The following is a 25,973-nucleotide window of genomic DNA, read 5'->3' as shown; positions in this document are numbered from 1 at the left end:
AATTGCACCCTGCACACAAACCTCCCATGTACCTCACCAGCAGCACAACTCATTCACTTCCAGCTTTCAGTGAAAACGCATATGGTATGCAATCCTGACAGTGGCAGCAGCCCCTCTACCCAACTGGGCTATGAAAGCCAGGATGTCAGACATTCTAGTAAACAGCATCAGTCATGAAGCAGAGTGCGCAAAAAAAGAATCACCAAATGGTTGAGAAGTTTGTAACACCATAAGAAAGACAGGAGCTCAAAAAATTGGAAGAATGTAAACTCAGTGAAATAGAACTGAAAAAGTGAACTGGGATCGTAGCTCAGTGGTAGAGTGCTCACCAACCACGTGCAAGGCACTGGGTTCTATCCTCAGTACCACATAAAAATAAATTTCAAACAATAATGACTCAAAAAAACTGAAAAAGTATCAGACAGGACTTTAAAATAAGTGTAATTAATATCTTCAAAAAGACAAGGGTGAGTAGTATAATGATGAAAGAGGAACAGGAAGTTAATAGATGAAGCAGAGACCTTGGAAATAGAAAAATGATAACTGTTAAAATTAAAACCCAGTGGCAGGATGGGCAAAGAGTCAACTTGCAGGTTGGAAGATTTGACCAAGGAATTCTCTAAAAATGAAATACCTAAAAAATAAATCTTCATAATGTGAGGAAGAAAACACTGAAGGGTAACTTCAAAAGTTAGAAATCCATCTAAAAGTCCAAAAAGAGAAGACCAGGGGAAAAAATGGAGAATGGGAACCATTTAACAAAATCTTTTGCCCTTCTAGTTAATTGTGAAAACTCAAACCTCTGCTCCTTTTTTTCTCTCCTCCCTCCCCCATTATAATGCCAATTGCTGGATTTTAAGTGGAAGGTATACACTCACTAGTACAAAGAAAATTGGAGGTGATACAAGAGTAGATAAGAAACAACATCTGCATTTTGGAAGTTAAAAGCAGATGGACAATTGGTAATTTAGCAAACTGGAAAATGTTAAAAGTTATAGGCTTGCAATGTACGGATGGGCCAATAAGCACAGATACTGAGTAAGATTGAGGAACTGTAGTTACCAATAACCCACGAAGGCACAAATACAGGTGAATCTGGACACAGTAGAATTGATTGAAAATCTGTCTGAAAAGCAAATTATCCCTTAATCATCTCACTCAGTCAGTCAATTATCCCTGCTTCTCCCCAACAGAAGACTAGGAGTTTATTCTATGATGGAGCAGAAAGACTCTGGAATTGGAACATCAGGTGGATGTGTCTTGTTGAAAACAGTCTAGTGGAAGGCAACACACTAAATGTTGAGTCCCCAGTCATCTTCTAAATATGGATGGTCAGGCTTTACCCACCCAAACAGGAAACTGGATGACTGGTCTCTAGAGAAACCAAGCATCCTGATTAAAAAAAAAAAAAAAAACAAACCTACAGCTACTGGCCAGAAAAGGTGCCATGCCAAATGCCCAGGTCTCTGCCCTTTACTCTGAAAATCCCCACCAATGATCACAATTACCTTTTTTGGTGCCTCACTCTTAAATAGAAAAAGTCAAGGATCATAAGAAGCTGGGACAGTACAGGAATAAGATTTTTTAAAAACTATAATTACTCTGTTTGGAGATACTAGAGAAGATTTAACATTCTTGAAACAAGAACAGGATATTTTCTGAAAGTAATGAAAAACGTGACAGAGATGATTCCATAGCAGAAAAAAACTGAATTCTACAAAAAGAGACTTCTCCAAGAAAGTAGTAGAAAAAAACAAGAGATGAAGATTAGAAGACACAATGACAATATAGGAATTATTAATCAAATATTTAAGTTGCTGTGTTCTGAGGTTTCTTTGTTAAAGAGCTTTGCCTTTTTTTCACTAATAAATATACCCTCAAAATTCTGAGATAAGTTTATTTCTCCATCTACAATTCTGTTCTTGTGCAAATTACCAATCAAGTGTGATTTGAATAAAGGTATACACACGATCTCAAAAAATATACCTTTTCAAAAGTCTGCTAGGACAGAAGTTTTTGCCAAGCTCCAGATGCAATGAGCATCCAATAAGCAAATATTTAAGTACTGCCTCACTACCCATTATTTTATATATTCACTGATAAATTATCATACTTCATATGGGCCCATGAAATTATCATACGTTTTCAGACAAATAATTTACATTAATAGGGGCCTGCCAAAAACATTTGCCTGAGACTCCACATACCCTCAGGACAGTCCTGAAGTGAGTGATAAGTCTTTTACAACAACCAATGGATTTAAGAATGAAATCATAAATAAGCTTTGGGAGTGGATTCATTGTAGTGATGAAGGCAGAAAACAACATTGGTAAGTCAAAGTAAAAATGAACAATGAGCTGGACACAGAGGCACAGGTCTGTAATCCCAGCTATTCAGGAGGCTGAGGCAGGAGGATTGCAAGTTTGGAGCCAGTCTTCCAATTTAGGAGACCCTGTCTCAAAAAATAAAAAGAGCTGGGGATGTAGCTCAGTGGTAGAGCCCTACTTAGTTCAATCCCCAGTAACTAACACACACACACACACACACACACACACACACACACACACAGAATGAATGATGACTATAAAAGTCAACCTCTGCCTTCTTTGGTTTATGGACTCAGAAAAGACAGTGATGTCTGAGAATTTGATCTTGGAAAATCAATTATTTGTCAATTATTTATGTTGCTAAAGTAGGAAGTAGATAGACCATTATTTACAAAGTATCTTAAAGAGCCATTTTGATTTGGAAAGCCAGGAGGCAAAGCAGAGTTTGGAAAGGAGATGAGACAGTAAGTGATAAGTTTTACATAATAAAATTAAAAGAACACAAGGGTTGGCGATGTGGCTCAGTGGTCGAATGAGTGGTAGCCTGCATGAGGTCCTAGTTTGATTCCCAGCACCATAAAAAAGTGAAAAAGAAAAAAAAAAAAAAAGAAGAAGACTGACTTGCCTATATTGTTATTGCTGGGGGAAAGGCCTGGAAATAAAGGGAACAAATATAAAAGGGCTGGAGATGTAGCTTAGTGTTATAGCACTTGCCTGGCAAGCATGAGGCCCTGGGTTCAATCCCAAGTACCATAAAATTTAAAAATTACAAAAAGTAAAACATTTCCACAAGACACCTGGAAATGGGGATGCTGTGGGTCTAGTCAGTCAGAGGTGTCTTAAGAATATAAATAGCTAACATCAAGTTTTATTTCAAATCCTGTCCTTACTTTAAAATTTTCAGTTCATCCATCATGAGTATTTTACCTTCATTTTTACTTTTAAAATCGTGCATTAAAATATTATTTTTCTTGATTACTGAGCTTCTTGGGACCCACTTATATGTGGCACTCAAATCAAGTGCCTCACTCACCTCACCCCAGTTCCTGCTCTTGCAGACCTTCAGTGTCACATGGCACAGTTCAGTGTCAGGAATGACTGTCAATTCCAGTCAACACAGGGTGTCACAAAGAGACCATCAGCTAAGCAAGACATGAAAATTCTCTAGAAACCAGTATAAGAAACCTGAGAAATGTCAGATTATAAGGTAAACATAAGACCAAGGAGAAATATAAACAGAGCAGGAATTGATACAGGATGTTGGCAGGGGTCCCAGAGAAGGGTGGAGATTTTTATTCCCTGTCTCCTCTGGTAGACTTCATACCTTTACTTGTCCTGCAACCTTGGTTTCTCCAAAAATAAAATGAGAAGCTTAATATACCCTGGGCCTGGCCTTCTTTTCTCTTCCTCAAAAGAGAGTCTAAGGGTTGGCTGTTGGGTCCCTGAGAAGTGAAGACTAGCAGTGGGGCCTGGAGTAGAGGGCCAGGGTGAACTTCCCAATCTCTTTAAAGAAAGGTCAAGGAGAGGGACTGGGGATGTGACTCAGTGATGGTGTTCACCTAGCATTTGTGAGGCCCTGGGTTTGATCCTCAGCACCACATAAAAATAAAATAAAAGTATTATGTCCACCTACAACTAAAACAAAATACTTAAAAAAGAAAATAAAGAAATGTCAAGGAAAGCCAGCTCCAGAACAAGTAAGTAAAGTGGTTTAGAGATGACATTAGGTGAGAAGTGTACCTAGGAAGATTTTCTGGACACCATGGTTGCTTAAAAGACAATGGACAAACAAATAAGAATGGGCTCAGTGTTCATACCTGCTCTCCCACTGCTGTCCAGGGAGATAACGACAAGGGAGGGGCCACATCAACCTCCACCAGGCAAAGCCTTGAGACCACTGTTCCACCATGGATGTTTTGATAAGTTTTATCTTTCATATAAATGACACAAATCAAGCAGTTAATTCCCTAGGAAGATCACACTACTGGAGAGACAGTTAAATGGTCACCAACTTTCTCTAGAGTCTCAAACATGCCCAATCACTCTCTCTTATTTTCTTCATTTCCTCCTGCCCCTTCCCTCTTTTCCTCCCTCTTTCTTTCATTCTTTCTTTCTCAAGAGATTAGGTCTTGCTCTGTTGCTCAGGCTGGCCCAGAATTCCTGGGCTCAAGCTATCCTACCACTTCAGCTCCTAAGTAGCTGGAATTATAAGGGTACACCACTGCACCCAGATTCTCTCTTACTTTCCTCAGTCTGTTCAAACTCTCTCCACTCTCCTTATATTTCTGAAATGCCCCCACAGCTCCCTTGACCCTCAGAAGCCAGCTCCTTGGCAACCACCTCATAGAATAAATACAAATCATCAGATAGGATATTTCCCCACACCTAATTTTCTGGCTTATTTGCTGCCATCCTGTTTGTTCCTTTTTGTTAAAAAGGAAGAGCTGTCTCTACCATTTAAGGCCATCTTTCTCCACCTTTTTTCCATTATTGTCCCCTTTATGGAGCCTTTGTGACATTTTTATAATAGTCCCCTACCCTCCCCATAGTATCTTAATATCTTAACATCTATTTACATGCTGTGGCCTTATGGAGAGATAGAAACCATTGTAATATCTAAGATATTGCTGTCCCACCTGCTTTGAGAATGCATCATGGAAGACCAGTTCCTCTGCACATTCTTAGGATTTTCTCTCCTCCCACAGGATCCTCCCCTCATCATTTACACCCTGGCTTCTACGGCACCTCAGCCTCTCCCTCCTGCCCTCCTGGTTGCCTTCTTCAACTCTGGTTCTCTTTCTTTCCCTTCATGGAAAGGAAGATGTGCTACACTCCAGTATGCATTCTGCCTCCATCTCTCTATGAAACTGTCCTCTCTGATGCCATCGACAAACTCTGGGTCCCCACATACAGACTCTTACCCAGCAATCCCATGTGAAAGAACTTCTGCAGCCCTGGCCAAGAGGGAGCTAAACCAAATACAGTGTTTCTTTACAAATGTTTATAAACAGTTGAAAATTTTACCCCAGCTTTATTGAGGTATGATTCACAAATAAAAGTTGTATTTTTAGGCTACATCTTAAAGTTCTGGTACGTGGATATGTCCATCATGAAATGATTGCCACAATTGAACAAATAAACATGTCTACCATCTCACCTTTTTTTAATTGTGGTGAGAATGTTTGAGCTCTTCTATCTTAGCAAATTTCAAGTATACAAGACGTTATTAACTAAAATCACCACACTCTTTATTAGGCCTCCAGGTCTTACTCATCTTGTAACTGAAGCTTTGTATTCTTTGATCAGTAATTCCCCTTTCTCCCAATCTCTACGAACTGGTAATCACCATGTTACTGTTACTATGTGTTCACCTTTTCTGTAGATTCTGCGTATCAGTGAGACCATGCAGTATTTGTCTTTCTGTGACTGGCTCACTTTACTAGGCTTAAAGTTCTCAAGTTTCATCCATGTTGTTCAAATGACAGGATTTCCTTCTTTTTAAAGCTTGCCTAGTATTTCTATTTTCTATATGTACCACATGTTCTTTATCCATTCATCTGTGGACACTTACATTGTTTTCTGGTGGAGTAAACTGTAATTAGTGTCTAGAAAAGCTTACAGTAAGATTAAAATGACTCTAAAAAATGTGGCAGCAAAGGGAGAAGCTGGATGCTTCCCTTACTTTCAATCTTGAGGTGAGAATCAAAGTGACCTTGGTTGTAAAGTAAAAGAATGTATTCATAAAACATCCAAAGAAATCCATCTCTACAATGGGCATGTGACCTATCCCATATGTATTCCCTGCTTGTAGGAGTGGTGCAGCCTTCCACTGTATCCTGGCCACCACTCCCAAGGAGTACATGAGTAATAAAGTATCCAAAACCTCTCCATTGAGTTCTTTCATTGGAGTCAGTAAACAGTATGCTTGGAGCATTTGCAATTTCATGTATTGGCTATTGTGGATGATGACGCAATGCATATGGGAGCAAGTGAAGTTTGCTCAAGCAAGTCCATGAACATGGACTTGAAGTGATCTAAGCATGCCAGGTATGTATTGGAACTAATGTATTCTCCTAAGTACAGACAATGGGACTTGTTTCACCCAGCTGTGTGCAAACCTGGCATTATGGTTTGGATCCTAAATATTCCTGAAGGCCCATATGCTAAAGGCTTGGTCACCAGCCTGTGGCACTATTGGGAGGGGGTAGAACATTTAGGAAGTGGGGCCCAGTGAAAGGAACTTAGTTCACTCAGGGGCTTGACCTTGAAGGGGATATTGGGACCCTGACTCTTTCCTGACTCCCTCATTTTTGCTTCCCCACTTCCATGAGGTGAGCAGCTTTGCTCCAACATGTACTTCCTGCAATAATGTTCTGCCTCACCACAGCTCCCAAAACAATAGAACCAGCCAACCTTGAATTGAAATCTCTGAAACTGTGAGTCAAAATAAACCCTTCCTTTTTATAAGTTAATTTATCTCAGGTATTTGGTCACAGTGACAGAAAACTGACAGACATATGTCTCACTAGAGGGACTCACATTAGCCTCTCCAGTATATCATCTTTCACCTTTTAATTAGCATAATCATTACGAACACTCCCCCCACCCTTTCTTTTTCTTTTTTTTTTTTTTTTCTTTTTTCTTTTTTTGCCAAGAGTTTATTCACAAGGAGCTGAGTGTGGAGGGCAAGACCCAAATTTCAAATCTCAACACTCCCTTTTAGCAGTTAAAAATCCCCGACTTATCCCATGACTCCATGAACTATGCAGTCAAATATCTTCTCTGGGTGTATTACTATGGCCTGACATGTAAACAAACGCCACTTTGTTGTTTGTCTTTATTTGTTTTAAAATTTTACCTCTGGTCTTTAATTCTTTTCACCCTTTCCTTGGACTCTAACCAATAGAAATAAAACATAAGGCTATAGGCAAATGCATGCTCTTTGTAGTATTCAACATATGTAAAAATTAATGGAAACAATGTTCATGAACGGAGGCAAAATTGAGTACACTGTAAAGCTATCATACAGTGGAATACCATTCATCTGCTTAAAAGAGTAGGATGTGTAACTATCTGTAAAAAAATATTTTTAATTTTCTTAGTTGTCATTGGACCTTTATTTTACTTATTTATATGTGGTACTGAGAATCAAACTCAGGGCCTCACACATGCTAGGCAAGTGCTCCACCACTGAGCCACAACTTAAATAAGAAAAGGAAGATCCAGAAAAATGTATACAGTATAGTACAGATTTGTGTGTGTGTGTGTGTGTGTACACTTGGGATAAAACCTAGGGGTGCTTTTACTACTCAGCCATATCCCTAGCCCATTTTTTTATTTTTTTTTTTTTAATTTTGAGACAGGGTCTTGCTAAGTTGCTTAGAGCCTAAATTGCTGAAGCTGGCCTGGAACTTGCAATCCTCCTGCCTCAGTCTCCCAAGCTGCTGGGATTCTTTTTAAACAACCCAAACCAACCATTTCTATAAGTTGCATTCATGTTTGAAGATGATTCTGTGAATCCATAGAAACTTTGGGCTTGACCTGGGAACACCTGCTAGGGTGGAGGTGGCAGAGAAGGAAGAGAAAAGGGGTTAAGCAGCAAAGGGTAAAGAAAAAAAGAATCTTACAGCTTTTCTTTCTTTCTTTCTATCTATGTATCTATCTATCTATCTATCTATCTATCTCTACCTCTCTATCTGTCTGAATTAGCTTTCTGGGGGCAAAATTCTCTGAGCCTGAGTATCCCTACTTTGGCACCATTTTTTGGCACATAAAGACTCCCCTTCCACTCCCACCCTGTCCATCCCCATTCCTCACTCCACACTCCCTAGGTACCCAGAGTTCGCAGAGGAGTGAGAGAGGGTAAATTTGATTAAATGGTTCAAGACACTGCATGAAAGAAAAGTGATTGAGACTCTGATACTTTTTGACATTGTTCAGTATTAAGTCCTCTCTGAAAGATCAATCTTTCCTTAGATGTCCACCATCAGGAAAAAAAAAACAAAAAACAAAAAACATGTGGATCCCAAAAGGGAACCCTCTGTAGGGAAAGTGGTCTGGTCGAATGACCAGGCTCAGTTCCAAGACTAAAGTTCAGGAGGTCAAGGCTAGACACAGCCCTGGCACAGCCCTGGCACAGTCCAGGCACAGCCCCCTAGCACCACAATCATGCTTGGATGTGTGAACAGAGTTTGGAAACCCAAATCTATGTCACAGTTGTGGCCTGTGCAAGACCTCCACACAGCACTAGAAAATGGCCCACTAGGTTGCATAGAACAAGAGTTCTCCAACTAACCATAGTACAGCTACAGAAGCAAGTGACAGCACTCAGGGAGGGAAGTGCTGGGCCTCCTGTAAACAGGGATGGGGGTGTCCAAATTACTAATTGGAAAAATACATGATACAGTGTCTGCCCCGAAATCATATCCTATGATTACACAGTTTAAAATTACATGGTTTACAAAGCCATGCTTTTGTGTAAGTGCCTCAAGGACCAAATGTGAATTTATATAGCCCCATGCCATACATGGGCTCCAAACAATAACATAAAGACAACCATCAAAACTGACTGCATTTTGAGTCATATTGGCAACAGGAGAAAGGAAAAGAACGAAATTATTCTTACATTTGGAAAATGGTGGTTTGGTTTGGTTTGGTTGTGTGTTTTTGTTTTTGTTTTTGGTACCAGGGATTGAACTCAGAGGCACTGAACCACTGAGCCACATCCTAGCCCTATTTCGTATTTTATTTAGAGACAGGGTCTCACTAAGTTGCTTAGCACCTTGCTTTTGCTGACCAGCTTTGAACTCGCCATTCTCCTGCCTCAGCCTCCTGAGCTGCTGGGATTACAGGTGTGCACCACAGCACCAGCCTTAGAAAACATTTTAACAGGGCTTTTTGGCTATGAAATGTAAGGTCCACCCCCTGGGCATAACCTAGTAAGAGAAGCTTTGATCAAGAAGTTAAATCACTGCAGAGAGGTAATGGGAATGTGGGAGTGAGCTCCTGGCAGACAGCGGGAAAGTAGAAGTGTGGACAAAGAGGTTAACTCTGGTTGCATCTGTGCCAGTGTGGACTTCCCTACTGAAAAGGGCCCAAAGTCAAGGCCTCATTTCTTCTTGTGGTATATATAAAAACAAAACATTAAAATGTTTTAAATAAGAGGCTTCATTCTCCCTGTTGAAAATAAGGGAAGAAATTTCTCCCCACCCCTCCCCCTTTTCTTGAGAGAATTTGCTTCAGGAAATCTGTATGTTCTTTTCTGTCTCTGTGAAATGTGTGTGAATCTGTTTTGAAGCTACACAAGCCTCTTGTAAGCTTTATTACACAGGAATGTCTTTCTCAAGGACCTGAGAGCAACCTCTTTGAAAATACACACCAAGGGAAATAGAGCCTCCATTTCCCAGTTTCTATTGGAGGGTGGAGCCCAACTTAGATGGGCACTTTAAGTTGCAAAACTATTTCCTATTATACAGGTAAGAGAAGTTTGTCCTCTGATTAAGCCAATTAAGTGAACCCAGAAGGTCACTCCAATTACCAGGTGAATCTCGGATATATTTTGGGTGAAAAATGGCACCATAAAGTCATTTTACTTAAGAATTAGTTATGATTTATCTTAAGCACATGTGGGCAAGGACTTCTATCTGCTTAGCTTTATAAGAGTGAGATTTCTGTCTTCTCAATTTCTTAGCAATTGCCTGTGAAGTGAGTCACATTCTGATTTGAAGTTTATTCAATAATAAAACTGGGTTTTTTTGTTTTTGTTTGTTTGTTTGCTGTTGTTGTTGTTGTTATTACCTTTGTGAAGAAGTTTTTCTGGATTGGGAGTTTTTTAAAAAATAAACCCTCCCTAGATTGGGGACTGTAGTTCAATAGTAGAGAGCTTACCTAGTACATGTGAGGCCCTGGGCTCAATACCCAGTATGGAAAAAAAAATATTTTTTAATGTATTCTTCCAACATAGTACATGTGCTTAAAAAAAAAAAAAAAGTGGGGGAGGGGTCTTCGGAGGGCAAGAACCCTAGTGGGAGGCTGGGACCTGTAGAGGGCCATGGGAAAGTAGTATGTGGTAATGAATGGTAAAGGAATGTCTAGGAGAAATGATGCTGACATTCAATTGTAAATAATAAACTAATAGCAGCTAACACACAGAGGGCTATGTGCCAGGCATTGTTCTAGAAGTTTGAACATATTAACTCATTTAGCTTATGCACAGCTTGTTTTATTTTTCTCCATTACAAATCCCCTTCCTCTGTATATGACCTCACAGTATACTAGAGTGGGCAGAAAAAGAGTCACAAAACAGCAGAGAAGCAGGCTGAAGTATAGAATGACTTTGGAAATAGATATGTTACAAATTATTTTCTGGAAGGCAAAAGTAAACAGTGAAAACATGTGTGGAAAAGGCCAGATCCTGCTATTATGAACAATGAGAATTTGAGACATTTTATTGATATTACGGAGTAGGGTAGCCCCAGAAAACTGAAAAAAAGAGGGGTGTCCAATGGCTCTGTCCCAAGCACAAAGTGTGTGGCAGGAATGAGCCCTGCAATGTGGGAAATGGTATTCAGTAAAGACTGGACACTGATGTAAGGTTGGGAAGCTGGAAGGTGGGACTAGGACACACCCCCCCATGATTTATCCCCACCAAAAACCAGCACACCTTTTTGAGGTGTGTTTTAAGAAAGCCTAAGCCACCAGGACACATCCATAGGCTGTGAGTCAAATGGTTCAGGAAGCTCTAGATAGGGACATGTGCAGGAGGCTTCCTCTGATAGATTCCTGGATGGGTGACCAGCCTGAACTCTGCACCATCCTTTCACTATGTACAAAGACCCTAACCAGAGTCCATCTGCTGTTCCTGACTTTCCTACCCTGAGACCCTGAAAGGCCAGAAAAGAGTTTGGGAATAAAAATTAACTGGGAACCTGCTGAGGGTGAAGGGGCTACACTGATCTTACAAAGGGGAGGGGAAGGCAGAGGGAGACAAGTGGAGTATGGAGTCTTGAGCTGTTATTCTTCCAGAGTCTGAGTAGCTAGCCCTGGTCTTTTATTGAAGGACAGATCTCAAAAGCAGTAAAGATGAGGGACCGGAGGACTTACTGGACTACAGGGGTCTGACAGCAGAACATCCCCAGGAGACACCAGTACAGCCTGCAAGGCCAGCCTTCCTGAAACTTTCCCCAGGTCCCATCCCAGAACAGCATGGACTTTCCCTCGGTCTGGAAGATGGACTCACCCCTCTTTCTCCTAGTTACCCCCAAAGACCTGGTGTCCCTGGGAAATGTCCACATTCTTGTGCAATCTGGAGGCTCCTGCCCTCAGGCCTCCCCCTGGAGGCCCAGAGAGGCCACACCGCGCCCCTTCTCTCAGCCTCGCCCTGGCTAGGGTCTTTCTCTTCCAGCAACTACACTCCGACCCGACCCGAAGGCACAGCCCTTACCCACAGCCTGCTCTGCAGCTTGGATCGCAGGTTCGGGCGAGTCTGGGGCGGGGACTTAGGAGGGCGGGGACGCCGACCCATCTTTAAAGATCTGGAACTGGCCCTGAGGCGCCGGCGGCTCTGGGCGGTCCCAGGAATCGCGGAGGACCCGGCTCCCCTCGCCTGAGCTCCCGCGGGGGCGCCATGGGCCGCTACCGCATTCGCGTGGCCACCGGAGCTTGGCTCTTCTCGGGGTCACACAACTGCGTGCAGCTGTGGCTGGTCGGGGAACACGGGGAAGCGGAGCTGGAGCTACAGCTGCGGCCCGTGCGGGGCGAGGTCAGCGGGCGAGAGCGGGGACCCCGGGACACTGGCCCGGCAGGGTACCAGACGCGGGCGAGGGACAGGAGCCCGGGGGGCAGTGACAGCGCCACCGCGCTGGTTGGGAGTTCTACGGAGTTAGGACGCCCAGAGCGAAGTCAGGCACAGGGTTGGGAGCCATAGGTTCCATCTAGGTTTCTCCCTTACCCACACCCTGGTCTCGGCAGCCTCCAACTCCTTCTCCAAATGGCCCCTGAGTCAGTGTAGCTATACAATCTGTGGTCAACCACGAAGCTCCTCCAAGCACGGTCGTGGTGACAGCTCAGTGATGGGGTGATCTAGAAGATGATGCTCGATCATCAATTCAAGTCACAGAGGGTGGCGCACTGCGGACTTCTGCCCTACTGCTGAGACGCCTAGGGCAGGTCATGTGGGGAAGGGAGGGAGGTGATGCTGTCTTCGGAGGACCTGGTAAACTGAGGTTCCACAAAGGGCCGGCTCCACCCTCAAAACGGCTTCTCCGGGTCCCTTCTGCTAATTCTGGCGGATCTGGCCCCTACAGGAGGAGGAGTTTGTTCTGGACATTCCGGAGGACCTAGGCACACTGCAATTCGTGAAACTGCGCAAACAGCACTCACTGGTGGACGACGCGTGGTTCTGCGAGCGCATCACGGTGCAGGGTCCCGGAACCGGCACAGAGACCGCGTTCCCGTGCTACCGCTGGGTGCAAGGCACAGGCGTCCTGAGCCTGCCCGAGGGCACTGGTGAGAGGGCAGTGTGGGAAAAGTAGGCACAAGGTCTCTTCAGGAAGTGCTGGGAGAGGTGGGGGCAGGATGGGATAGAAAGGTCCGAGGAGCTTAGAGAAAGGACAGACCAGAGGCACGTGAAGTGTAGGGATTTCAGGATGCACGACAGGAAAAAGTTATGAAGTCTCAGTGTTACTCAGAATACCTGATGCTGCAAGTGAGGCTGGAGAGGGATGAGTGATCTGGAGATTCCCTCTTCCCAAGTGAGGACAGGGAGTAGGAGATACAGCAATAAAGGAAAACAGAGAAGCAAAATAGAAAGATTTCTCTATAACTCAGAACAAGTTAGGGTAGGGACAGGTGAGGGACCGGTGGAATGGAGATGGAGGTGACCTGTGTGCAGAAGGCAGCTATAGAAACAAGTTATGATGTTGGAGAGCTGGTTTGAGTGGAATAAAATGGAAGCCAACTGTGAAAGAAAAGGAGCACTTGGTGGGAGGTGGGGATGAACAGGACAGCAGATATTGAATTGTTTTTCACTATGGGAAACTAGTAAGAGAGAGATGAATAGACAAATGGCCAGGTGATCATGGATGAAAAACTGAAATATATGACTTGAGATAAGTGAGTCTAAGTACAGGTAAGAGCAGGAGCAAGTCTATTATAAGTAAAGATTATGATAGTAAGTCCAAGAAAAATAAAATCAGGTCACTAAAGCAAACAAAATCTTTGAAGGACAGGCAAAGATGTGGCAGTTTAGGTATAAGACATGTGAAATAAGCCAGACCAATATAGCAGCAGATAGGTGTGAACCTATGGGTGATTAAGATTTTATCACCTTAATTAAGTGAAACTGGGTCAGATAGAAGATGAGTTAAGGGACAAGAAATGTGGCAAATGTGAGATTTTTGTCTTCAGGCAAGAAATGAGGGCTGAAATAAGTGAAAATGGGAATACAAGATTGGTTAACAGTGGGATAAATGTGGAGAGGGAATCAACCAAGTCCGGAAAAGTCAGAGATAAAAGCAACAGAGCAGGACTGAAAACATAGAATCTGATGACAAAAAAGAAATACAAGGACAAGCAGAGGAAGCACAGTATCAAAGTGACATGGCCAAATCTTCTTAATGTCTCCCCAGCCCGCCTAGCAGGAGACAATACCTTGGATGTCTTCCAGAAGCATAGAGAAAAGGAAGTGAAGGAAAGACAACAGATCTACTGGTAATCACCCACCACAGCCCTCCCAGTTGTCCTACCCTTTCCCTGCCCCTGCCCTTATCACTGACCTCAACACCCTCCCCGATGCTTTGTCCCAACTTCTAGCTGGGCTACTTGGAAGGAAGGGCTACCCCTGACAATAGCTGCAAACTGTAAGGATGACCTACCTCCAAATATGAGATTCCATGAGGAGAAGAGGCTAGACTTCGAATGGGCACTGAAGGCAGGGTGAGAAAAAGCTGAAGCTCAGAGTGCATCAGGGTTGGGAGATGCAAGAATGGTGGTATATGGTGAGGGTCTGAGGGATCATCCAGTGATTTATGCCCCAACAACTATTCTAGGGCTCTGGAGATGGTCCTCAAACGTGTTTACACCCTCCTGAGCCGCTGGAACCGCCTGGAAGACTTTGATCAGATCTTCTGGGGCCAGAAGAGTTCCCTGGCTGGTCAGTGATTCCCCCAGGTCTCTAAACCCTTTGATGGTCCCTTTTTATGACCCATCCATTGTATTTCAAGGTCCCCCACAACTCCTTGACAAATGAAAACATATTGTTCCTAGTGATCTCACAGAGGACTTAAGAATGAAAAGGGGCTCTGAAAAGGGTAGTCTGAATCCCTGAGGCCTTAAGAAGGATGTCCAAGTAACTATCCACCCTTCCCTGCCCCACTCCACCTCACAGAGAAGATCCACCAGTGCTGGCAGGACGATGACCTTTTTGGCTACCAGTTCCTCAATGGTGCCAACCCCATGCTGTTAAGACGCTCTACCTCTCTGCCCTCCAGGCTGGTGCTGCCCTCAGGGACAGAGGAACTTCAGGCTCGGTTGGAGAAAGAACTCCAGGTACCTCCCCACCCCCCACACACACACACACACATACACTTGGCATTGTTCTCTCCTTAATGGTGTGGTGAGAAGAACTGGTGAAGATAAGAAACCAAAGATAAGTCAGAGGAAAGGAGACTGCCACTTGATGCAGACTCTGGTGTTGGAAAAAAAAATCTAGAAATGGCTAAGTAATGGGGAAAAACTTAAAAGAACTCCCAGCATGAACAAGGAAATGGGATGTATCTCCAGGGCACGGATGGAGGCCAGAGATGTTAAGAGGAACTGGCTGATGTCAATGTTCTGGACTCCGGTGTTCATGGGCACAAAAAAAGACAAAGCCTGTTCCATCAGGTGGAGACATTCAGGGAGGTTTTCTGGGGGGGGGGGGGGGGGGGGATGGATTTGGGGCAGATGAACTGAATATGAGCAGGCCAAGTCTAGGCAGGATACATGATACATGCATGTGTGCTGTATTCAGTGGAGTGGTAGCCAGGGGAAGCTCTGTGGAATATTTGGCAGAGGAAGTGAGATACGTATAGGGAGTGGAAGAGGGATGGCTTAGCTGATGGGAGCCAAAAGTAGAGAACAGACATTTAGGGAACAGACATTTAGGGAATGACAGAGTAGGGGTCTGGCCATCTGGACAAGGGATCAATTGATGACGCCTTTGCCACTGGATTAAGTGGGCATAGTTCTGAACCCAGATCTACTACCACATATCCCTGCACAAGACATCTACAGTCGCTAGGCTGTTTCTTCACTTTAAAATGAAGAATTGGACCAGGTACTCCTCTTCTGCCAATAGGGCTGTAGAACTGATTCAGGATGCTAAGCTGGACTGAATGTCTTCAAATGTTTTGCCTTTTGCCATGACCCCTTAGGGACAGAATTTTTTATTTGTTCTTTTTAGACATATATTACAGTACAGTGTAGTTTGACATATTATACATATACAGAATATAACTTATTCTAATTAGGACTCCATTCTTATGGAGTTTCATTGATGTTTTCATATATGAACACAGAAAAGTTATGTCCTATTCATTCTACTGTCTTTCCTATTTCCATCCTCCCTCCCTTCCCTTCATTCTCCCTTACCTAATCCACTAAGTTTCTAGTCTTCCCTATCCCCCCTTATTGTGTGTTAGCATCCACATATGAGAAAGAACAGCCTTTGGTTTTGGGGAATTAGCTTATTTACTTAACATGATACTCTCCAGATCCATCCGCTTACTGGCAAATGCCATAATTTCATTTTCTTATGATTGAGCAATATTCCATTCCATATATACACATTTTCTTTATCCTTTCATCTGTTGAAGGACCCCTAGATTGGTTCCATAGCTATCGTGAACTGAGCACTATAAACATTGATGTGGCTGCGTCACTATAGTATGCTAATTTTACATCCTTGGGCTATATACAAAGGAGTGGGACAACTGGGTCAAATGGTAGTTCCACTTCAAGTTTTCTGAGGAATTTCCATACTGCTTTCCAGAGTGGTTACACCAATTTGCAGTCCCATCAGCAATGTATGAGTGTACCTTTGTCCCCATGTCCTTACCAACATTTATTGATACTTGTATTCTTGACAATTGTCATTCTGACCGGAGTGAGATGGAATCTCACTATACTTTTAATTTGCATTTCTCTAATTGCTGGAGATGTTGAACATCTTTTCATATTTGTTGACCATTCATATTTCTTCTTCTGTTAAGTGCCTACTCATTGATGAGGTTATTTGGGTTTTTTTGGTGTTAAGATTTTTTAATTCTTTGTATATCAGAGATTAATGCTTTATCTGAGGTGCTGGTGGCAAAGATTTTCTCCCATTCTGTAGACTATCTCTTCACATTCTTGATTAATTCCTTTGCTGTGAAGTTTTTAGTTTGATATCATCCCATTTGCAGATTCTTGATTTTACTTCTTGCACTTTAGGAGTCTTGTTGAGGAAGTCAATTCCTAAGCTGATATGATGTAGAGTTGGGTCTACATTTTCTTCTAGGAGGTGCAGGGTCTTTGGTCTAATGCCTAGGTCCTTGATCCACATTGAGTTGAAGTTCGTGCATGGTGAGAGATAGGGGTTAACATGCATTCCACTATATATGGATTTCCAGTTTTCCCAGAACCATTTGTTGAAGCTATCTTTACTCCATTGTATGTTTTTGGCACCTTTTGTCTAGTATGAGATAACTGTATTTATGTGGGTTTGGCTCTGTGTCTTCTGTTCCATTGGTCTTCATGTCTACTTGGTGCCAATACTATGTCATTTTTGTTACTATAGCTCTGTAGTATAATTTAAGGTCTGGTATTGTGATGTTCTGCTTTGTTTTTCTCACTAAGGATTGCTTTGGCTATTCTGGGTCTCTTATTATTCCAAATGAATTTCATGATTGCTTTTTCTATTTCTGTGAAGAATTCATTGGAATTTTAATAAGAATTGCATTGAATCTGTATAGCACTTTTGGTAGTATGGTCATTTTGACAATATTAATTCTGCCTATCCAAGAACATTGGAGATCTTTCCATCTTCAATCTCTTTCTTTAGTGTTGTAGTTTTCATTGTAGAGGTCTTTCACCTCTTTTGTTAGACAGATTTGCTTTATGGATAGATTTTGAACTCTACAAATGGATACATTCCTCCTTTCTTTAGAATGGTTCCCTGTTTGAGGCTGATTTTATCCTGCTGGATGGAATTCCAGCCAATGTGATCCGAGGAGAAAAACAGTACCTTGCTGCCCCTCTTGTCATGTTGAAGATGGAACCCAATGGGAAGCTGTTACCCATGGTCATCCAGGTGAGGCCCCAAGCATCTCATTCCCACTTCTCTGTTCACATCAACCTGTTCCTAAGGACCCAATCCCTTGACTCCTGCCTCCCAAATCCCATCCACACCAAGACCTATCTTCAAGTCACAGCTCACAGCCTGGTCTCCCCTGACTCACCTAATGGAAGCACTTATTCAAGAATCATAATGGCCTCTTTGAATCCTCATCCTATACCCAGCAGTTCTCAAACTAGTATGCTTCCAAATCACATCAAGTGTTTGTTAAAATGCAGGGTCTTCAATGCCACCACTAGACTTTCTGATTTAGTGTGTCTGGGGGGGAGGAGGCACAGAGAAAATTCATTTCTTACAAGTTCCAAAGTAATGCTGATGCTGCATCTCAGGAGCACACTTTTTGAACTGTTATTTAATCTCTAAGCATCCTCTGATTCTGAATATCCATTGTCTCTTAGATAACCTTTTTTCTCACCATTCCCATCAAACAGTCAATTATTATTGTCAATAATTGTACACATCCAGCTTCTACTTCCCTCTCTGCCACCTGACTCCTATCCTATTTCTCCCAAACTACTGCGAGGACCTCCTTACTGGACTCCCTGCTTCCAGTCTCTCCTGCAGTCAGCATGACCATCAAGTCACCATAGCCAATGAGGAAAGGAATGTTTCTTTTTCCTCCTACTACATTATAACCCTCTAGAAGGCAACAGTGTTCAGTGTTGCTTAGTCATCTTCTTCCTCAGAAATGCTGACCATGTCATACATAGGATGAGAGTTCAATAAATATTTGATGTTTCTTTCTCCCAGATTCAACCTCCCAATCCCAGCTTCCCAACTCCAACACTGTTCCTGCCATCAGATCCTCCACTTGCCTGGCTCCTGGCCAAGTCCTGGGTTCGAAATTCAGATTTCCAACTGCACCAGCTCCAATATCATTTGCTGAACACTCATTTGGTGGCTGAGGTCATCGCTGTTGCCACCATGAGGTGCCTACCAGGACTGCACCCTGTTTTCAAGGTACAGGCTCTACTCTTATCCTATCTCCTCTTCAGACACATTACAAGGGAGCCCTATGAAACTGTCAAAGATCTAAAAGCCTAGCAATGGGCTTGAGTTATAACTGAAATATTGTTAGTAAAAGAAAAGACTTATTTGTAACTTGGAGTAATACAACGCTTTACTCCTACCTTAGGAGATTTAATATTTCGCCAGGAAGAAAAATGGTACCCCAAGAACCAACCAGAGAACAATATCTGGAACTACAGTTAGAAATCACAAGAGACAATCTATAAACGGTGTAGAACTAATGGAGAATGTTCCACCCCAAAAGGGTAGTCAGCTAAGTAGGAACAGATCAGAATGCAAGGAGACAAGCCCAGCAGGCTAATTAGATCTGCCCAAGAATAAGGCAGGTAAAAATGTGCATTGGTTGGGTAGTGACACAGGAATGAAAATGAAAAATCAAAGGCATGGTAAAGAAAGGAAACAGAAAAGTTATAGCATGTCTGGGTGCAAGACTGGAGAGAGAAAAGTCAAAAGTCCAAGCTTCTATGACTCACAGGAACCCACAGGGTGGGTTCCATGTGTTGTACTGATGTAGAGATACTATAACTTTATGAAACAGTGTAGTGTTTATTGCTAGGCAGAAGACACCTAAGCAAGACTTATGCTTGCTTTGAAAATGTTCTGAAAATCTCAATGACATTTTAAGATAGGGAACATGGCAGAAAAGAGCACAAAAATGACAGAAGCTTTGAACCAAAGTAATTGTCAGAAATAGTAAAGTTAGAAGAAGCTAAGTTAAGGGCAAAAATGAGGTGTCTGGTTTTAGCAACAAGGAGTTTGCAGTATTGGCAAAATAAGTAAGCACCTGGTATGGAGAATAACTGAATGGTTTTAGTGGAGGACCTCCATCTGGACCCCCAAACTTGGCCAATACAGCTGTGATCCCTAGAGGTCACCTCTTCAGTAACACAGACAAAATGGAGACCAGTATGTTTAAAAGGATCTTGGAATTTATCTCTCACATGATGCCTTCTGCATCATCTGCTGCTCAACATGATTAGGTGAAACCTCAATTCACACTTATAATTCCCTTCTCTAGCTCAGTCCTACACTGTCATCACTCATCATTAACAATTTCTGCTTCAATAAAATTTATAATCTAGTTTAAAAAAAATTTCTTCCCATAGCAAGTAACTGAGTTGTTATAGGATACATAGGAGGGTGAAGCCTGCAATCATCAAAATGGCCCACCTTTTGATGGACAAGGTCTCAATTCTGAATCCTGGCCTCAATACTCACCAAATGTCTACACCTTTAAATGAGAGTAACAGCATGTCCATAGTGGGGTTGTTAAAGGATAAAATGGCATAAGACAATCATGTGACATATACTACATGCTACCAAAAAAACATTAGTTCTTGCAATTATTATTATTTGGGGTTATTTGTCCTCAGGCATCTTCTCTCCTCATGTGGACTTTGGGCCTTCCATGACATTCAGCATCTCTCATGAACTTTCTGAAAGGTTTCACACTAATGTAAGCAGCTTTGATATCTTAACACCATAGTGATCACTTGTGTTGTTCCTCTGTCCAGCATCAACAATTCAGATACATACCAAAACTGGATGAAACCTGCAAATTAATTGGGTAGAAAGGAAGACAAATAATCTAAGGTACAAAGAAACATGTATGAGGATCAAGTACTTTTTTTGGGGATTTACCACTGAGCTATATCCCCAACCCTTTTAATTTTTTATATTGAGATATAGTCTGAGTTGATAAAGCTGACCTCAAACTTGTGATGCTTCCCAATCCTCCCAAGTTGCTGAGATTAAAGGCAGGCCCCAGGCTCAGGTAGCATTTTTTTTTTTTTTTTTTTAAGTTATAGATGGACACAATGCCTTTATTTTATTTATTTATTTTTATGTGGTGCTGAGGATCTAACCCAGTGCCTTACACCTTTGAGGTAAGCATTCTATCACTGAGTTTACAACCCCAGCCCCTCAGGCAGCCTATTTTGATAGGCAAGGAAAAGCAGAAGAGAGGAAGTTGAACAGTGTCCAGGTGGGAGAGGGAACAGATTTGACAGCAGCTCCTCTGCTGCTTTAAGCAGGAAGATCAATAGAGCCCATCTAATTCTGACTGAAACTACCTGCTCAAACTGCCCCCAAAACAAAACCAACAGTGACACAACAAAGAGATGCCGGTACAGCTTTGATAAGGAGTAGAGGCTAGTTTAAGCTATGAGGATGTGGTTAGTAGAATATAAAAGAAAGTCAAAGGGGCTGATTCATAAGGGACACCTATAATTAAGGTGGAAATAATAAAGAGAATGATAACAATTACTATTGGAGAACTTCTGGGTGTACTAGTGACTCTTCATACCTCACTCACATAATCACTGACGTCACCAAAGCTCCCTGAGATAAGAGATCCTATTATTGCCCCCTACTGACAGATGAGGAGATTGCAGATTAGAGGGTATAAACTTGGCCTAGTACCAAAGGTACAGTGTAGGTTGAAACCCTGGTCAGTGTGGCTCCAGAATCTGACTCACAAGGAAGTTAGAGAACATGAAAGTGATCTGAGAAAGAGACCTGTCAAGGAATCATCAAGAAAAGCAGACCACCATGTTTGGTGCCAATCTCTACAACAAAGGACCTCCATTAACTCCCTCCAATCTCCTCCACCCTAGCTCCTGGTCCCCCATATCCGCTACACTATGGAAATCAATACCCGGGCCCGGACCCAGCTCATTTCAGATGGAGGAATATTTGATCAGGTAAGGAAGGAATACAGTACCTAGCTGCCTAATCACCCAGTTCACTACAATCTTCTGCCATCTTCAGCATCCCAGACGACCTATAAGAACGTCCTGACCCTTAACCTATAAGTCCTGTCCTTTTATATACATGTCTTTAAATTTATAAACCCCATCTTGAACCTCCTGCATAATATGCCATCATTCTCCAATTCTGCTTCCATCCCTCAAGACTTGTCAACTCTTGTCTCAGGCAGCAAGCACAGGTGGCGGGGGCCATGTGCAGTTGCTTCATCGGGCAGTGGATCAGCTGACCTACTGTTCCCTGTGTCCTCCTGATGACCTGGCTGACCGGGGCCTGCTGGGAATCCCAAGTGCCCTCTATGCCCATGATGCTTTACAGCTTTGGGAGATCATTGCCCGGTGGGTAGGAGCTGAGAAATGAGTGGGAGAGGGAGGGCAGGGCTCTGGCTTCAGGTCAGCATGGGGCAAAAGCATCTCTCCATGGAGAGATAAGAATAAGGAGATGGTAGGTGAGGTCTAAAAACGAAGAGATAGGGGCATGGTACACAAGTGAGGAGAGCTGTATGTACAGAGACTGAGGGATCTGGAAGAATCAGGATTTTGCTAGGAAGAATAGATAGCAACCATGTACAGAGGATACCTAGAACTACTAAACTACATCTTCTTCCTTTATGCTAGTATGTCAAAAACCTGGGGAGAGCTGTGGGTATAGTTCAGTGGTAGAGCACGTGCCAAGCCTGTCTGAGGCCCTCCCCAGCACCTCCAATATTAAAAAAATAAATTAACCCTGGAGAATGTTCCAAAGCAAGACTGATAGGATCTGATTAAAGTACAGAGACATCAGCTGATTTGAGGCCACAGCATAGAGGAACAGAGGTCAGAAACTAGAGCTTTCTGCCAGTAGAGAGCTCAGCTCCCTTCTCTGGGCAGGTACGTGGCGGGGATCATCCAACTCTTCTACCAGAGGGATGATGTTGTGAGCGGGGATCCTGAATTGCAGGCCTGGTGTCGAGAGATCACGGAGGTGGGGCTGTGCCAGGCCCAGGACAGAGGTAAGATCCATCTCAGAGACAGGAGCTCCTGGGACACTGCAAGAGCCCTTTCCCAGTCCTGCCTTTCTAAGACAGAACCTCAGCCTGGTATCATACCCCTCCTCCATACATTAAAGTATCCAAATTCCATTCACACCTCTTAAGGTTCAGGGCAATTCTAGATACCCAAGGATTTTCCTCCTCAGAGACCCTGGTCATCAACCCCTACTCCAGTCCCCACCCCGGTAATGGATGCCCATAAAGTGGCATGGCCTGGGACCCAACCAGGGCAAAGCCAGTGAGGGGTGTCCATGCTCGGGTTCATGTATTGTCTTCATGGTCCCCCATTTTCCTGCCTGAAGATATAGTTTCCCACTAAAGCCTGTAACAACCCAAACTGGTTTCCCTTCCCTTTTCCCGTCTGCTACTATCCACCATGCAGAAGGGCCAAGTATTTTCACACTCACCAGAGTGCAAGGACATTTCCAGATGCAACCTCTATATTATATATGTTGGGGCTTAAACCTGAAGTTAGGGCCCTGATCTTTGGGACTCAGGTTTCTTGGTCAATCTGGTCCTCCCTCTAGACAGTACCTTGGTTTATCTCAATCCCACCCCACCCGCCCCACACACACACACTGCATTTTCGTCTCCAGGGAAGAAATAGCCTTTCTTGAACTCTTCCTAGAAACCCATGTCTGACACAAACATACATAAATAAATGAACAAACACCCATCAATTCTAAAATGCAGACCTACTAAGGCATCAGCCTTTATTTCTTTCCTGTTATGCTGAAGCTTCTAAATCCTATTCCTTTCCTGCCCAGGTTTCCCTCTCTCTCTCCAGTCCCAGGCTCAACTATGCCATTTCCTTACCATGTGTGTCTTCACATGCACTGCCCAGCATGGGGCCATCAACCAGGGTCAGGTATGGACAGCTGAAAGCCCAGGTCCCTGAATGCAAGTGTCTGGGCCTTGGGAGATTCAAGGGAGAGAGAGGGACTCAAACACTAAGTACTGGGGTTCTAGGGTTACAGTTTCTTCCCCCAGCTGGACTGGTATGCCTGGGTCCCTAATGCCCCTTGCACAATGCGGATGCCCCCACCCACCACCAAGGAAGAAGTGACATTGGCCACGGTGATGGGGTCACTACCTGATATCCGGCAGTCCTGTCTTCAAATGACCATCACATGGCATCTGGGTCGCCGCCAGCCAGACATGGTGAGAAGGGGACCCTAGGGAGAGGAAAACGACAGTTGGAAAGGACACATCAGAGTTAGGGAATGGGCTCTAGGTGTTTCTGTCTTCAGACTAGAAGTTGATCCTTTGTTCCATCTCAGGTACCTCTGGGGCATCACAAAGAAGAATATTTCTCAGACCCCAAAGCTAAAGCTGTCCTGAGCCAATTCCAAACAGATCTGGAAAACCTGGAAAAGGAGATTACAGCTCGGAATAAGCAACTTGACCTGCCTTATGAATACCTGAAGCCCAGTCGCATAGAAAACAGTGTCACTATCTGAGACCTAAGGTGTCCCCACCGGGAAGATGTCACATCAGCTTTAAGACTGACATGTCTATCTTGAATATGTTTTCCTGAGTCTTTGTTGGGGCTCTGATTCCTCCCCCAACTAAACCTACTACATCGGTATACCACTAGCCTGGACAGCACTAAATTTAAGAGCCAGATAATATTTTAGGCCACAATTGTCCCTGCCACAATTACTAAGCTCTTCCACTGTAGCATGAAAGCAGCCACAGATAATATATGTCAGTAAATGAGTATAAGTATGTTCCAATAAAAAAATCATTTATAGACACTTAGGTATGAACTTCACATATCAAAAAATATTAGTTTGGTTTATTCAACCATTTAAAAATACAAAAAAGTACTTTGCTTGAGGGACATGCAGAGACTGCAGACTAGACGTGGTCCTTACACAGTGTACTAGCCTGAGCCCCTACCCTATTTCCAAAACATCCAAGAGCACAGATGTGAACAGGGAGAGGAGAGTTCTTAGAGAAATCCACTACCTCTGTTAATTCTCCTTTCCCAGGAACTAGACTTCACGGTTGGTGACCAACCCAGAGATTCCTGACAGTTCGTTGGCAACTTCCCCTTCACCCTTACTTCTCCTATTTAGACATGTACCCCCAAATGTCCCTGGATAAGAATGGTGATTTTGGCCCAGAATAAAAATCTTTGCCCCCAAATGACTTCCTTCTCCAGACAGTCCCAAATGAGATATACAAAATTCATATTTCAAGGCCACTTTTTAGCTCCTTTAATACCCAGTGATCTCACTGTGTTTCCTAGGTTCCAAGTTCTCTTTCACAACCCTTTTAATAATACTATGCACAAAATAAATGGGAACATACCACAAAGTTATTCTAGCCCATGACAGTGTTTCTTTGGTTCTGGGGTCTCAGCATCAAAATGATCCCTCTCAATTATTCTGTACTCTTTGACATCACTAGAATGGATACAACAAGCTTAAAGCAAAATTGTGTTCTTCACCCAAGTACTGGGTTCGAACCCCAGCATCCAAAAAATAAGCATTCTTCAAACATCCCTATCTTCCTGAATGATACTTACAAGCCTGTATCTCTCTAGTGAAATACAAAAACTTTTTTTTGGACAGGGCAATCTACTCATGTTTTTAAATCTTGCATCCTACTTTACTCAAAGGGCCTACAATCACTTTCCCTAGTAAACAGGGAAGCAAAGTGACATTTTTGTGTACTTATTCTTTTCTGCAGTATATGTAGCAGGACTACTCACCTTCACAACTTGCTCATCGAATCTGCTTTCCCTGGAATTTTTCTAACCCGTTTTTCCTGGCTTCAGTACCCAGAAGTATACAGTATTCCAAGTGAGATGATTAAAACCATACAGTATTCCAAGCTTTGTCATTTAAGAGAACCATCTCTAATGCCAACAACCCTCAGCAATTGTAAAGCCTTCTAGCCACAACAGCATGCTTTTTGGCCTCCGAGCAAGGCTCCTATCTCCCTTGGCTGAATCAGAATAACAATTTTTAAAGGGAGAGGTGAGTACAAAAGCGATAGACACGCGCGCTCGCGCTCTCAGGAGTAAATCTCTACGTCTCACAATTTCCCCATCACTGGAGACCACCCGAGACTAAAGAGTCTTGGCGCCAAACGAGATGATTCCAAGCCTGCCATCCTAACCGCTAGTTACCCAAGTTACCAGGATCCTGCCAGAATTAGACATTTCCGGAGGTAAGGGTACTGCTAGTTCCTCGTCACGTGACGCGGCAACCTGATCACGTGATTTGCCAGCTACCTCCATTCCAACGCGGAGGGGTAAGGGAGATCAAAAAACCCTAAGCCCTCTCTCCTTTACTCACACCCTAGCCACACAGGTTAAAAAGGGCTTCGAGAGGGGTTGTTTCTGTCTCGGACACCGCCTTCTCCCACCCAAGTTTCGGAAGGGCCCCGAGGCGCCACCTTCTTCGCTGCCGCCCCCCAGCGAGATGGTTGGGACCGG

The 25,973-nt window shown here is 43.2% G+C and overlaps 1 protein-coding gene and 1 long non-coding RNA gene across 7 annotated transcripts; one reads left to right on the top strand and one right to left on the bottom strand.

The window, feature by feature from the left end:
- Window positions 1-11,450: 11,450 nt before the first annotated feature.
- Window positions 11,451-25,101, top strand: ALOX12 (arachidonate 12-lipoxygenase, 12S type). 6 transcript variants are annotated; one of them, XM_079131196.1, is made up of 14 exons: window positions 11,461-12,087; window positions 12,632-12,833; window positions 13,955-14,036; window positions 14,139-14,261; window positions 14,375-14,478; window positions 14,713-14,873; window positions 17,512-17,655; window positions 18,451-18,660; window positions 21,345-21,431; window positions 21,643-21,833; window positions 22,365-22,486; window positions 23,293-23,393; window positions 23,516-23,686; window positions 23,806-25,101. In XM_079131196.1, the coding sequence occupies exons 1-14, from the start codon at window positions 11,953-11,955 to the stop codon at window positions 23,983-23,985; spliced, it is 2,013 nt and encodes a 670-aa protein (XP_078987322.1). In that variant the 5' UTR covers window positions 11,461-11,952; the 3' UTR covers window positions 23,986-25,101. The 6 variants fall into 6 exon arrangements, with proteins under 6 accessions (XP_078987327.1, XP_078987325.1, XP_078987326.1 ...); XM_079131197.1 differs by having other exon boundaries at window positions 11,467-12,087; window positions 21,664-21,833; XM_079131199.1 differs by lacking the exon at window positions 23,516-23,686 and having other exon boundaries at window positions 11,453-12,087.
- On the bottom strand, window positions 18,750-25,763 carry LOC306656246. Its single transcript, XR_013762454.1, has 3 exons — window positions 25,245-25,763; window positions 23,619-23,700; window positions 18,750-20,281 (listed from the first exon to the last, which is right to left on the bottom strand). It is a non-coding gene; the product is annotated as an uncharacterized lncRNA (long non-coding RNA).
- Window positions 25,764-25,973: the final 210 nt, after the last annotated feature.

This window comes from Sciurus vulgaris (assembly GCF_902686455.1).
Source record: "Sciurus vulgaris genome assembly, chromosome: 3".
In the NCBI taxonomy this organism is placed as follows: Eukaryota; Metazoa; Chordata; class Mammalia; order Rodentia; family Sciuridae; genus Sciurus; species Sciurus vulgaris.
The sequence above is the reverse complement of the archived record's forward strand: the minus strand, read 5'-3'. Positions and strand labels throughout refer to the sequence as shown.

Excerpts from the sequence above, each read along its gene's own strand:
- ALOX12 (XM_079131196.1), top strand. The coding sequence starts at position 11,953 with ATGGGCCGCTACCGCATTCGCGTGGCCACCGGAGCTTGGCTCTTCTCG. Across the intron at positions 14,479-14,712 it reads CCAGAAGAGTTCCCTGGCTG|AGAAGATCCACCAGTGCTGG; the intron begins GTCAGTGATTCC and ends TCCACCTCACAG. Across the intron at positions 14,874-17,511 it reads GGTTGGAGAAAGAACTCCAG|AATGGTTCCCTGTTTGAGGC; the intron begins GTACCTCCCCAC and ends TCCTTTCTTTAG.